General features: G+C 35.7%; 1 protein-coding gene across 1 annotated transcript in view; it reads left to right on the forward strand.

Moving 5' to 3' along the window:
- Nucleotides 1-205: 205 nt before the first annotated feature.
- LOC132556379 (putative ammonium transporter 3) overlaps nucleotides 206-13,696 on the forward strand; it is a 30,753-nt gene continuing 17,262 nt past the window's right edge. Inside the window, exon 1 of the mRNA XM_060220786.1 lies at nucleotides 206-332. Coding sequence (XP_060076769.1) covers nucleotides 206-332 — 127 coding nt within the window. The remainder of the gene's footprint in view (nucleotides 333-13,696) is intronic.

Here is a 13,696-nt window from a genome sequence, read left to right on the forward strand (position 1 = left end):
ATGATCAAGATAGAGATCATTAGTTAAAAGAGTAAATGAATTATATACCAATCTTGATATTTCAGGAGAAATACGAAGTGTTCATTATCACGATCAGGAGGGATTTACTTTGTGATGGAATTTATGTTTCGTTGTTATAACGGATGACAAGGTGATTCCTAATGGCAAAGATTAATTCAGTGATTGTGATAAATATTATTTAAAAATGACAACCACGAATGTAATGGTTGCTACCAATACTACTTCCCAATCCTCTGACCAGGTGAATATAACATGGGACGACGCTACCTGGATACTGACCAGCTCCTTCATCATATTCACCATGCAGTCGGGTATGTATAGTCAGAAGGTAGATATGACCAGGAATAGTTTAAAAACATTAAACCCTGTAGTCATCTCATCCTTCAGTGCATGTCCAACATTTATATAAACTAACTAGTCAATTTTTGTTTTTTAATTTTACAGTATTGATATGACGATGTCATTTTAAACATGTTAATATAAAGAAACTTCCGTGAGATTGGTGGAAACTGTAAGTTTACAACTCTATGTCTAGAGAGAATCTGTATAGTTGATACCATTGTAAATATGCTGCAAAGTAAAGATGTGGAGAAATATTAATGGAAATATTTAATTTACAACATTTAAATACTTGTTTCTTTTTATCGATGTAGCATTCATAACTATCGCATTCTTGTATATAAATCATTGTCTGACTACCGATACATACACGGGTCGCTAAAAGTTTTATGTTTTTATACAAGAAGGAGTTCTGACTATCGACCTCGACCATGTTTAGTTTAAACATATCTTATTTGACCAAAAATCAAATGGAATTGGACACAAGTTAAACAACTTAGGAACGACCTCTTCCATTAACAATTAAACAAGGTTACATACATATATGGCAGCATTGCATCAGACATTGAATCATTGAACCAAGACAAACATTATGTATACTCAGAACGTTCGAAATAAAATAAATAAACAAGAAATAGAAGAAAAACATGTTGACTTAATCTTTAAAATCATAAATACTGATTATTGTTAGGAATCTACTGTCGACATTACTTTACAAGAATGCACATAGCGTTGCTATTTATAGATTGTTTAATGTCGATTACAAAACCAACAATGTTATTGGATGAGTCTATACCCATATATCATAGTAACAATATACCTGTTTCACGAAGATGGATGTGACAAGGTGATAATAGGCACATGGCTAAAACAGGTCGGCAAACAAAGGATCCAGCATCCATACCTCAGTCTGAAAAGCGACATCAAGCTTTTAAAGCTAAATATAAAAACATATGATTGCTTCAATTAAAGATAGTTATTTTCATCGAAGTTATCCATTTTCTTAGTCATTGAAGGTCATGCTGTCCGCAAATCACACGCCCTATCCTTAACATTTTACATCCTCCGTAATTAAGCAGTAAAATGTTTCAGCTGATGTTATATTTGATTAGAACATTTGAAAACTGCCCAGAGGTATGTAACACCGGTAATATACAAAACTCATGTGGTTTTAACTACTCTCAAAGTAGATCCGTGTTCACTTTCTTAAAGTGATATATCGCATGCGTAAGTAGAGCCCGTAAGTGAGGTGTTTTTCGGTGTTTCAGGGACCTTTGTTAGGTATGACAGACAAGTGAGGTACTTGTGGTGTTTCAGGGACCTTTGTTAGGTATGACAGACAAGTGAGGTATTTGTGGTGTTTCAGGGACCTTTGTTAGGTATGCCAGACAAATGAGGTATTTGTGGTGTTTCAGGGACCTTTGTTAGGTATGACAGACAAGTGAGGTATTTGTGGTGTTTCAGGGACCTTTGTTAGGTATGACAGACAAGTGAGGTATTTGTGGTGTTTCAGGGACCTTTGTTAGGTATGCCAGACAAGTGAGGTATTTGTGGTGTTTCAGGGACCTTTGTTAGGTATGGCAGACAAGAGAGGTATTTTGTGGTGTTTCAGGGACCTTTGTTAGGTATGGCAGACAAGTGAGGTATTTTGTGGTGTTTTAGAGACTTTTGTTTGGTATGGCAGACAAGTGAGGTATTTTGTGGTGTTTTAGAGACTTTTGTTTGGTATGGCAGACAAGTGAGGTATTTTGTGATGTTTTAGAGACTTTTGTTTGGTATGGCAGACAAGTGAGGTATTTTGTGATGTTTTAGAGACTTTTGTTTGGTATGGCAGACAAGTGAGGTATTTTGTGATGTTTTAGAGACTTTTGTTTGGTATGGCAGACAAGTGGGGTATTTTGTGGTGTTTTAGAGACTTTTGTTTGGTATGGTAGACAAGTGAGGTATTTTGTGGTGTTTAAGAGATTTCATTTGGGTATGACACACAAGTGAGGTATTTGTGGTGTTTTAGAGACTTTTGTTGTGTATGGCAGACAAGTGAGGTATTTTGTGATGTTTGAGAAACATTTTGGTGGTATGGTCGACAAGTGAGGTATTTTGTGGTGTTAAAGGAACATTTGCGATCGGATTAGTAAAGTTTGTTAATTATCTGTCTACATAAATATAACAAAAAGACCAAAACTTGGAACATACCTTCTACCGATGTTACCATACCGGCTTTCTAGAACGTAACCTACCCTGACTATATCCGGATTGTGCAATGTGACTGTAACCGGAATATAAAATACGAGCGTATTCTTAATGTAAAATATACGTGTATCTAGAAAGTATATAAAACTGTATTCATCATGTGAAATGTCAACGTATCCACAATGTTTATAACCTACAAGAAACATTGATGAAAAGCTAATACCGCGTCTAGTAGAATGCCACGGTTAGTACACAGGAGTAAACAAAACTGTTATGTGATCAATATTTATAAAGATTGATCGTCTGATTAAATTACATAATACGACGCAGACAACAAACATGGACGAGATGGCGAAGTTGCTTTTACAAGAGCATGAATGATATATCCAAAATGTCTTTCATATGTAGACAGAAAGCTATACCCCAAAAGTCTATCTTATGTAGACAGAAAGATATACCCCAAAAGTCTATCTTATGTTGACAGAAGGATACACCCCAAATGTCTATCTTATGTAGACAGAAGGATATACCCCAAAATTCTATCTTATGTTGACAGAAGGATATATCCCTAATGTCTATCATATGTAGACAGAAAGATATACCCCAAAAGTCTATCTTATGTTGACAGAAGGATATATCCCTAATGTCTATCATATGTAGACAGAAGGATATATCCCTAATGTCTGTCATATGTAGACAGAAGGATACACCCCAAATGTCTATCTTATGTAGACAGAAGGATATACCCCAAAAGTCTATCTTATGTAGACAGAAGGATATATCCCTAATGTCTGTCATATGTAGACAGAAGGATATATCCCTAATGTCTGTCATATGTAGACAGAAGGATATATCCCTAATGTCTGTCATATGTTGACAGAAGGATATATCCCTAATGTCTGTCATATGTAGACAGAAGGATACACCCCAAATGTCTATCTTATGTAGACAGAAGGATATACCCCAAAAGTCTATCTTATGTAGACAGAAGGATATATCCCTAATGTCTGTCATATGTAGACAGAAGGATATATCCCTAATGTCTGTCATATGTAGACAGAAGGATATATCCCTAATGTCTGTCATATGTTGACAGAAGGATATATCCCTAATGTCTGTCATATGTAGACAGAAGGATATATCCCTAATGTCTGTCATATGTTGACAGAAGGATATATCCCTAATGTCTGTCATATGTAGACAGAAGGATATATCCCTAATGTCTGTCATATGTAGACAGAAGGATATATCCCAAATGTCTATCATATGTAGACAGAAGGATATATCCCTAATGTCTGTCATATGTAGACAGAAGGATATATCCCTAATGTCTGTCATATGTTGACAGAAGGATATATCCCTAATGTCTGTCATATGTTGACAGAAGGATATATCCCTAATGTCTATCATATGAAGACAGAAGGATATATCCCTAATGTCTATCATATGTAGACAGAAGGATATATCCCTAATGTCTGTCATATGTAGACAGAAGGATATATCCCTAATGTCTGTCATATGTAGACAGAAGGATATATCCCTAATGTCTGTCATATGTTGACAGAAGGATATATCCCTAATGTCTGTCATATGTAGACAGAAGGATATATCCCTAATGTCTGTCATATGTTGACAGAAGGATATATCCCTAATGTCTGTCATATGTAGACAGAATGATATATCCCTAATGTCTGTCATATGTTGACAGAAGGATATATCCCTAATGTCTGTCATATGTAGACAGAAGGATATATCCCTAATGTCTGTCATATGTAGACAGAAGGATACACCCCAAATGTCTATCTTATGTAGACAGAAGGATATATCCCTAATGTCTGTCATATGTAGACAGAAGGATATATCCCTAATGTCTGTCATATGTAGACAGAAGGATACACCCCAAATGTCTATCTTATGTAGACAGAAGGATATATCCCTAATGTCTGTCATATGTAGACAGAAGGATATATCCCTAATGTCTGTCATATGTAGACAGAAGGATATATCCCTAATGTCTGTCATATGTTGACAGAAGGATATATCCCTAATGTCTATCATATGTTGACAGAAGGATATATCCCTAATGTCTGTCATATGTAGACAGAAGGATATATATCCCTAATGTCTGTCATATGTAGAAAGAAAGATATATATACCTAATGTCTATCTTATGTAGACAGAAGGATATATCCCTAATGTCTATCATATGTTGACAGAAGGATATATCCCTAATGTCTGTCATATGTTGACAGAAGGATATATCCCTAATGTCTATCATATGTTGACAGAAGGATACACCCCAAATGTCTATCTTATGTAGACAGAAGGATATATCCCTAATGTCTATCATATGTAGACAGAAAGATATATCCCTAATGTCTATCATATGTTCCAAGTTTTGGTCTTTTTGTTACATTTATGTAGACAGATGATTAACAAACTTTACTAATCTGATCGCAATGTTCCTTTAAAGCCCCAATATATGTAAAAATCACTATAAAAAACAAACTTTATCTTATTTTCCAACAAAACAAAACAAATACTTTCCTTTAATTAAAGAAAATAAAACTGACTGTTTTCAATTTAAATAAAAATTGAAAAAATCGGAAAATAAACAATGTGGGACCCACAATAATTCATACATTACCGCTCGTAGCGATGACATTGCGCATGCGCATATTCCGCGTGTGTAAACATGGCAGACACAGCTAAGAAAAGATGACCTGTCGCTTCCTTTTTTTCCAATCATACATCAGGCCAGTTCTAGATTCTTACGTTATAATTGTGCGTCGTATCGTTTCTAAACTAATTATTCCTTCTAATAATTTCCCAAAAACAGAATGTTTATCACAGGAATACCTCAAGTCTACGACAAGACTTCGCAAACAATGTTTGTAAACAAAAACTTACCGTAGACATATCTGCATGTGCTTCCTCTATAAGTAGAAACCTCAACTCTCGCAAGATCAGGCCATGAACTTTCCAACGTGGTTCGGCAACAATCGTAATTTCGATGGCGGCGTGTTTAAAATGGAGATGTGTTTACAAATAGCGAGATTCAACTGCTCATATATCAATACTTTATGCACAAAGTCATGGTAACTATTGTTTGAATAACTTAATTTTAACTACATCTTAAAGAATATCTCAATAATTATGTGTGATTCTACACTAAATTTTTGGTGAATGTTACGTATATTGGGGCTTTAACACCACAAAATACCTCACTTGTCGACCATACCACCAAAATATTTCTCAAACATCACAAAATACCTCACTTGTCTGCCATACCACACGAAAGTCTCTAAAACACCACAAATACCTCACTTGTCTGCCAAACCACACAAAAGTCTCTAAAACACCACAAAATACCTCACTTGTCTGCCATACTACACAAAAGTCTCTAAAACACCACAAATACCTCACTTGTCACCATACCACACAAAAGTCTCTAAAACACCACAAATACCTCACTTGTCTGCCATACCACACAAAAGTCTCTAAAACACCACAAATACCTCACTTGTCTGCCATGACACACAAAAGTCTCTAAAACACCACAAATACCTCACTTGTCTGCCATACCACACAAAAGTCTCTAAAACACCACAAATACCTCACTTGTCTGCCATACCACACAAAAGTCTCTAAAAACACCACAAATACCTCACTTGTCTGCCATACCACACAAAAGTCTCTAAAACACCACAAATACCTCACTTGTCTGCCATACCAAACAAAAGTCTCTAAAACACCACAAATACCTCACTTGTCTGCCATACCAAAAAAAAAATATTATAACGATATTCTTTAATGTGTCATCGAAATGTAAAGTGGAGAGTATGTTAATGATAATCTTTGACATATTCCCGTTCACTTTTGAAGGGAGGCAAAATTTCCGAATGTCGACAAAGACGATAACCGTAACAGCAGGCGATGTTCTCAATCCAGGAATTTCAGTCGTTAATATTACAACGTAATGGAATCATATTGCATAGTATTGTCTCCTGCCTTTACCAGATAATTCTGTAGAGAATGATACATAAATCCCAATCTCCATTTGAAAGAAACGCACTGACAACTTCGGATGAGTTTTCTGTCATGATCTCTTGTCGATACCATTCTCCGATGTCCGTTGTTTTATTGATTTACTTTGGTGAACAAATACCTTTACCATTCAGAGATAGATATGACGAATTTATGGTATGTACACCAGGAATCACTATAAACAACAATTTAGACAAATAATATGCCTCATCCTACATTCTGACTCGAAACAATCGACATCCTCGTCGTCAATGGTAGAAAGGAGCGTTTTGATTGGCCAAGGCAATGTGAGGGAACGTTTCTAACAAACTTTTGCAAGTCTGGAGTTAAATTTCGTTGATATATTACAACATTCAAACTATTGTAGAATAGGTTGCGTCTCGTGTAAAAACAAAATTTAATAATCTAATCTCCAATATATGCATAAAAACAAGTATATCATCCCATAATTAGCTAACCAATGTCATATATGACACAGGATCATTTTAAAACACTGGGGCTATTGTTAATAGAAATGTTGAATGTTCCGCTTTTAATATTGCCTCCACTGAATATTTAACTGATTGTGTTTTCAGGATTTTCCCACACGTACATGTTGTGCATTTCTGTGTTGTTTATTCTTAAAATGTAGATGTGGAGTATGTCAGGCTTCAGTATTTGATAAGATGACTGACATAGATTTTGCTGACTGTCCAAATAGCGATAGGTATTAATTGATTGGGCGTTTTGTGTCCGGTTATGTGGACAGCTTGTGTCTTACGGACACTTGTTTTTATCAAACGTTTAGAGTTCACACCCGGTAGTTGTTATTTTTATCATAAGATTTGAAAATTTAGTTTTCCTATTGGTCCACGTAGAAACCTCTCAGGATGAATGTCTGGGTTTTTGATTGACAGCAAAGTCATGCCCGGATATTACATTTGCTCCATACCTGTGCCCTTTGAGATCTCTCTCCATGATCCTAATATTCCCCTTAGTTAGCTGTGTTGACATCCTGTCCTATTTCGTTGATGCACACACACACAAAACTTCATCAGGTATTTTTCTAACTCTGTTGCTGGAATGTTTAATATTTCTGGCATATCATTGTTTTCGACAAGAAATTAATGCAGTAATTTGATATGTGACTATTGATAATTTTTTTGTTTTGTTTTTGAAGTGTGTTTTGTTATATATGATTCGCAACAAAGATGTTCTCTTGGGTGACGTTCTCTTGGGGTGATGTTCTCTTGGGTGAAGCTCTCTTGGGGTGAAGTTCTCTTGGGGTGAAGTTCTCTTGGGGTGACTATTGATAATTTTTTTGTTTTGTTTTTGAAGTGTGTTTTGTTATATATGATTCGCAACAAAGATGTTCTCTTGGGTGACGTTCTCTTGGGGTGACTATTGATAATTTTTTTGTTTTGTTTTTGAAGTGTGTTTTGTTATATATGATTCGCAACAAAGTTATTGATCTGGGATATGCAAGTGGCAGATTTAGGCCTTGTTATGAGTGTTTCAGAAGTGACAGAACTATCGTTATCTGTGCAGTTAGTGAAGCTTGACAGAGTCTTCGAGGTTCTAGTAGACAGTTGGAGATTAAGGGGAAATACATCCTGTGGAGTAGGGGCAGTAACAGTAGCTGTTGCTAGTGAAATATTGGTGGTCACATCCATGGCATCAGATAAACTGACAGACGAAGATGCTGAAGACATATTAGGGAGCTAACCAGAAAGGCAAAGTCATCGTCTTGGAATCTTTAACTAGTTCGTGCTTGCAAGCGGAAGCAATTTTTTCCACTTTCAAATACGTGCACCTGAAACAAACTTTAAGCTCCAATTCGACCTATACATAATATCACTGAATGTAATACCTTACACGATGGACACCTCGACCTATACATAATATCACTGAATGTAATACCTTACACGATGGACACCTCGACCTATACATAATATCACTGAATACCTTCACTGAACCTCGACCTGTACATATATCACTGAATGTAATACCTTACACGATGGACACCTCGACCTATACATAATATCACTGAATGTAATACCTTACACGATGGACACTTCACATCGACCTATACATAATATCACTGAATGTAATACCTTACACGATGGACACTTCACATCGACCTATACATAATATCACTGAATGTAATACCTTACACGATGGACACCTCGACCTATACATAATATCACTCAAACTAATAACATACACTATCGAAAACTCGACCTATACATAATATCACTGAATGTAATACCTTACACGATGGACACCTCGACCTATACATAATATCACTGAATGTAATACCTTACACGATGGACACCTCGACCTATACATAATATCACTGAATGTAATACCTTACACGATGGACACCTCGACCTATACATAATATCACTGAATGTAATACCTTACACGATGGGACCTATACATAATATCACTGAATGTAATACCTTACACGATGGACACCTCGACCTATACATAATATCACTGAATGTAATACCTTACACGATGGACACCTCGACCTATACATAATATCACTGAATGTAATACCTTACACGATGGATGGACCTATACATAATATCACTGAATGTAATACCTTACACGATGGACACCTCGACCTATACATAATATCACTGAATGTAATACCTTACACGATGGACACCTCGACCTATACATAATATCACTGAATGTAATACCTTACACGATGGACACCTCGACCTATACATAATATCACTGAATGTAATACCTTACACGATGGACACCTCGACCTATACATAATATCACTGAATGTAATACCTTACACGATGGACACCTCGACCTATACATAATATCACTGAATGTAATACCTTACACGATGGACACCTCGACCTATACATAATATCACTGAATGTAATACCTTACACGATGGACACCTCGACCTATACATAATATCACTGAATGTAATACCTTACACGATGGACACTTCACATCGACCTATACATAATATCACTGAATGTAATACCTTACACGATGGACACTTCACCTCGACCTATACATAATATCACTGAATGTAATACCTTACACGATGGACACCTCGACCTATACATAATATCACTGAATGTAATACCTTACACGATGGACACCTCGACCTATACATAATATCACTGAATGTAATACCTTACACGATGGACACCTCGACCTATACATAATATCACTGAATGTAATACCTTACACGATGGACACCTCGACCTATACATAATATCACTGAATGTAATACCTTACACGATGGACACCTCGACCTATACATAATATCACTGAATGTAATACCTTACACGATGGACACCTCGACCTATACATAATATCACTGAATGTAATACCTTACACGATGGACACCTCGACCTATACATAATATCACTGAATGTAATACCTTACACGATGGACACCTCGACCTATACATAATATCACTGAATGTAATACCTTACACGATGGACACCTCGACCTATACATAATATCACTGAATGTAATACCTTACACGATGGACACCTCGACCTATACATAATATCACTGAATGTAATACCTTACACGATGGACACCTCGACCTATACATAATATCACTGAATGTAATACCTTACACGATGGACACTTCACCTATACATAATATCACTGAATGTAATACCTTCGATGGACCTATACATAATATCACTGAATGTAATACCTTACACGATGGACACCTCGACCTATACATAATATCACTGAATGTAATACCTTACACTGAATGTAATACCTTACACGATGGACACCTCGACCTATACATAATATCACTGAATGTAATACCTTACACGATGGACACTTCACATCGACCTATACATAATATCACTGAATGTAATACCTTACACGATGGACACCTCGACCTATACATAATATCACTGAATGTAATACCTTACACGATGGACACATAACATCGACCTATACATAATATCACTGAATGTAAACCTTACACGATGGACACCTTACACGATGGACCTATACATAATATCACTGAATGTAATACCTTACACGATGGACACATCACCTAGACCTATACATAATATCACTGAATGTAATACCTTACACGATGGGACCTATACATAATATCACTGAATGTAATACCTTACACGATGGACACCTCGACCTATACATAATATCACTGAATGTAATACCTTACACGATGGACACCTCGACCTATACATAATATCACTGAATGTAATACCTTACACGATGGACACCTCGACCTATACATAATATCACTGAATGTAATACCTTACACGATGGACACCTCGACCTATACATAATATCACTGAATGTAATACCTTACACGATGGACACCTCGACCTATACATAATATCACTGAATGTAATACCTTACACGATGGACACCTCGACCTATACATAATATCACTGAATGTAATACCTTACACGATGGACACTTCACCTCGACCTATACATAATATCACTGAATGTAATACCTTACGACCTATACATAATATCACTGAATGTAATACCTTATGGACACACGATCGACCTATACATAATATCACTGAATGTAATACCTTACACGATGGACACACCTATACATAATATCACTGAATGACCTATACATAATATCACTGAATGTAATACCTTACACGATGGACACCTCGACCTATACATAATATCACTGAATGTAATACCTTACACGATGGACACCTCGACCTATACATAATATCACTGAATGTAATACCTTACACGATGGACACTTCACATCGACCTATACATAATATCACTGAATGTAATACCTTACCTATACATAATATCACTGAATGTAATACCTTACACGATGGACACATCGACCTATACATAATATCACTGAATGTAATACCTTACACGATGGACACCTCGACCTATACATAATATCACTGAATGTAATACCTTACACGATGGACACCTCGACCTATACATAATATCACTGAATGTAATACCTTACACTTACTATACATAATATCACTGAATGTAATACCTTACACGATGGACACCTCGACCTATACATAATATCACTGAATGTAATACCTTACACGATGGACACCTCGACCTATACATAATATCACTGAATGTAATACCTTACACGATGGACACCTCGACCTATACATAATATCACTGAATGTAATACCTTACACGATGGACACCTCGACCTATACATAATATCACTGAATGTAATACCTTACACGATGGACACCTCGACCTATACATAATATCACTGAATGTAATACCTTACACATCACCTCGACCTATAATTAATAACACTTAAGATAATATTAAACTCAATATGCCGTCCTCTATGTTATTGAATATAATACCATTATGGTTCCAGTTCCAATGATTTATCGATTATTTTAATTCCACCATCATATTCCCGGGTAATTCTCTACTGGGACCCACTATCTGGGGTCCATACTCTCACATAGTTATGGCGTTGAAATTACCTGCTGTAACATCAATATTTGATAGCTTTATAATGTCTGTTCAAAACGAAAATGCTGCTCTTTATTTCGGTTGTCGGGGTTAATTATCAAACGTCGCCATCTTTAAGTCTTCGTCACTCAATCTTATGAGCAGTTTCTGCTCTTTTGTTGTAATTTCCCATAATGCCTTGTTTAAGCACACACAGGAGATTATACTTAATGTGGTATTGAAAGGTGTTGTTCGCTACTTTTTCACTTTTCAGGATTTAGATACAACTTACTTTCTTTCTAATAAAATGACTTAGCAAGAATTTCAAAGTCAAAAATTTGAAAATGAAAACTTCAATGTTCAGACTATTTTATATACTAAGTGGATTGATGTGTCTTCAATGTTCAGACTGTTTTATGTACTAAGTGGATTGATGTGTCTTCAATGTTCAGACTGTTTTATGTACTAAGTGGATTGATGTGTCTTCAATGTTCAGACTGTTCTATGTACAAAGTGGATTGATGTGTCTTCAATGTTCAGACTGTTTTATGTACTAAGTGGATTGATGTGTCTTCAATGTTCAGACTGTTTTATGTACTAAGTGGATTGATGTGTCTTCAATGTTCAGACTGTTTTATGTACTAAGTGGATTGATGTGTCTTCAATGTTCAGACTGTTTTATGTACTAAGTGGATTGATGTGTCTTCAATGTTCAGACTGTTTTATGTACTAAGTGGATTGATGTGTCTTCAATGTTCAGACTGTTTTATGTACAAAGTGGATTGATGTGTCTTCAATGTTCAGACTGTTTTATGTACTAAGTGGATTGATGTGTCTTCAATGTTCAGACTGTTTTATGTACAAAGTGGATTGATGTGTCTTCAATGTTCAGACTGTTTTATGTACAAAGTGGATTGATGTGTCTTCAATGTTCAGACTGTTTTATGTACTAAGTGGATTGATGTGTCTTCAATGTTCAGACTGTTTTATGTACTAAGTGGATTGATGTGTCTTCAATGTTCAGACTGTTTTATGTACTAAGTGGATTGATGTGTCTTCAATGTTCAGACTGTTTTATGTACAAAGTGGATTGATGTGTCTTCAATGTTCAGACTGTTTGATGCACTAAGTGGATTGATGTGTCTTCAATGTTCCGACTGTTTTATGTACTAAGTGGATTGATGTGTCTTCAATGTTCAGACTGTTTTATGCACGAAGTGGATTGATGTGTCTTCAATGCATCCAGTGAAGATGAGCACATTCCATGCAGTTTTACAACTTTTTCTAGTGTTATATCAGACAATTTAGACAATTTAGAAAGTTCCTTTCCAGTTAACACATATAAAGTATCAATATTCTACACCTTGTAGAACGTGAAAGACGTTTTTTCAAACTTTGTTGCCCAAAAAAGCTCTTTTGAAGTTTAAACCCTATCGATCATCAGAAGAAAGTAAGTTTAAATATTTAACCAAATTGACCCCTGTGACCTCGAAAGTGTCATTTATATTAAGAAATTTGATAGTCGATGAACTCTAAACCCTGTCGAACTTAAGTAGAAGTGTTTCAATGTTTCTTACCCAAAATAACACTATTTAATTTGGCCCCTTTCGAAAAGCGGAATCATTTTAATATATTAAAGCGAATACTTTTCAATTTAATTAATT

The sequence above is a fragment of the Ylistrum balloti genome, unplaced genomic scaffold (assembly GCF_031769215.1).
Source record: "Ylistrum balloti isolate Yb309-2 unplaced genomic scaffold, AGI_CSIRO_Ybal_v1 Utg370566, whole genome shotgun sequence".
In the NCBI taxonomy this organism is placed as follows: Eukaryota; Metazoa; Mollusca; class Bivalvia; order Pectinida; family Pectinidae; genus Ylistrum; species Ylistrum balloti.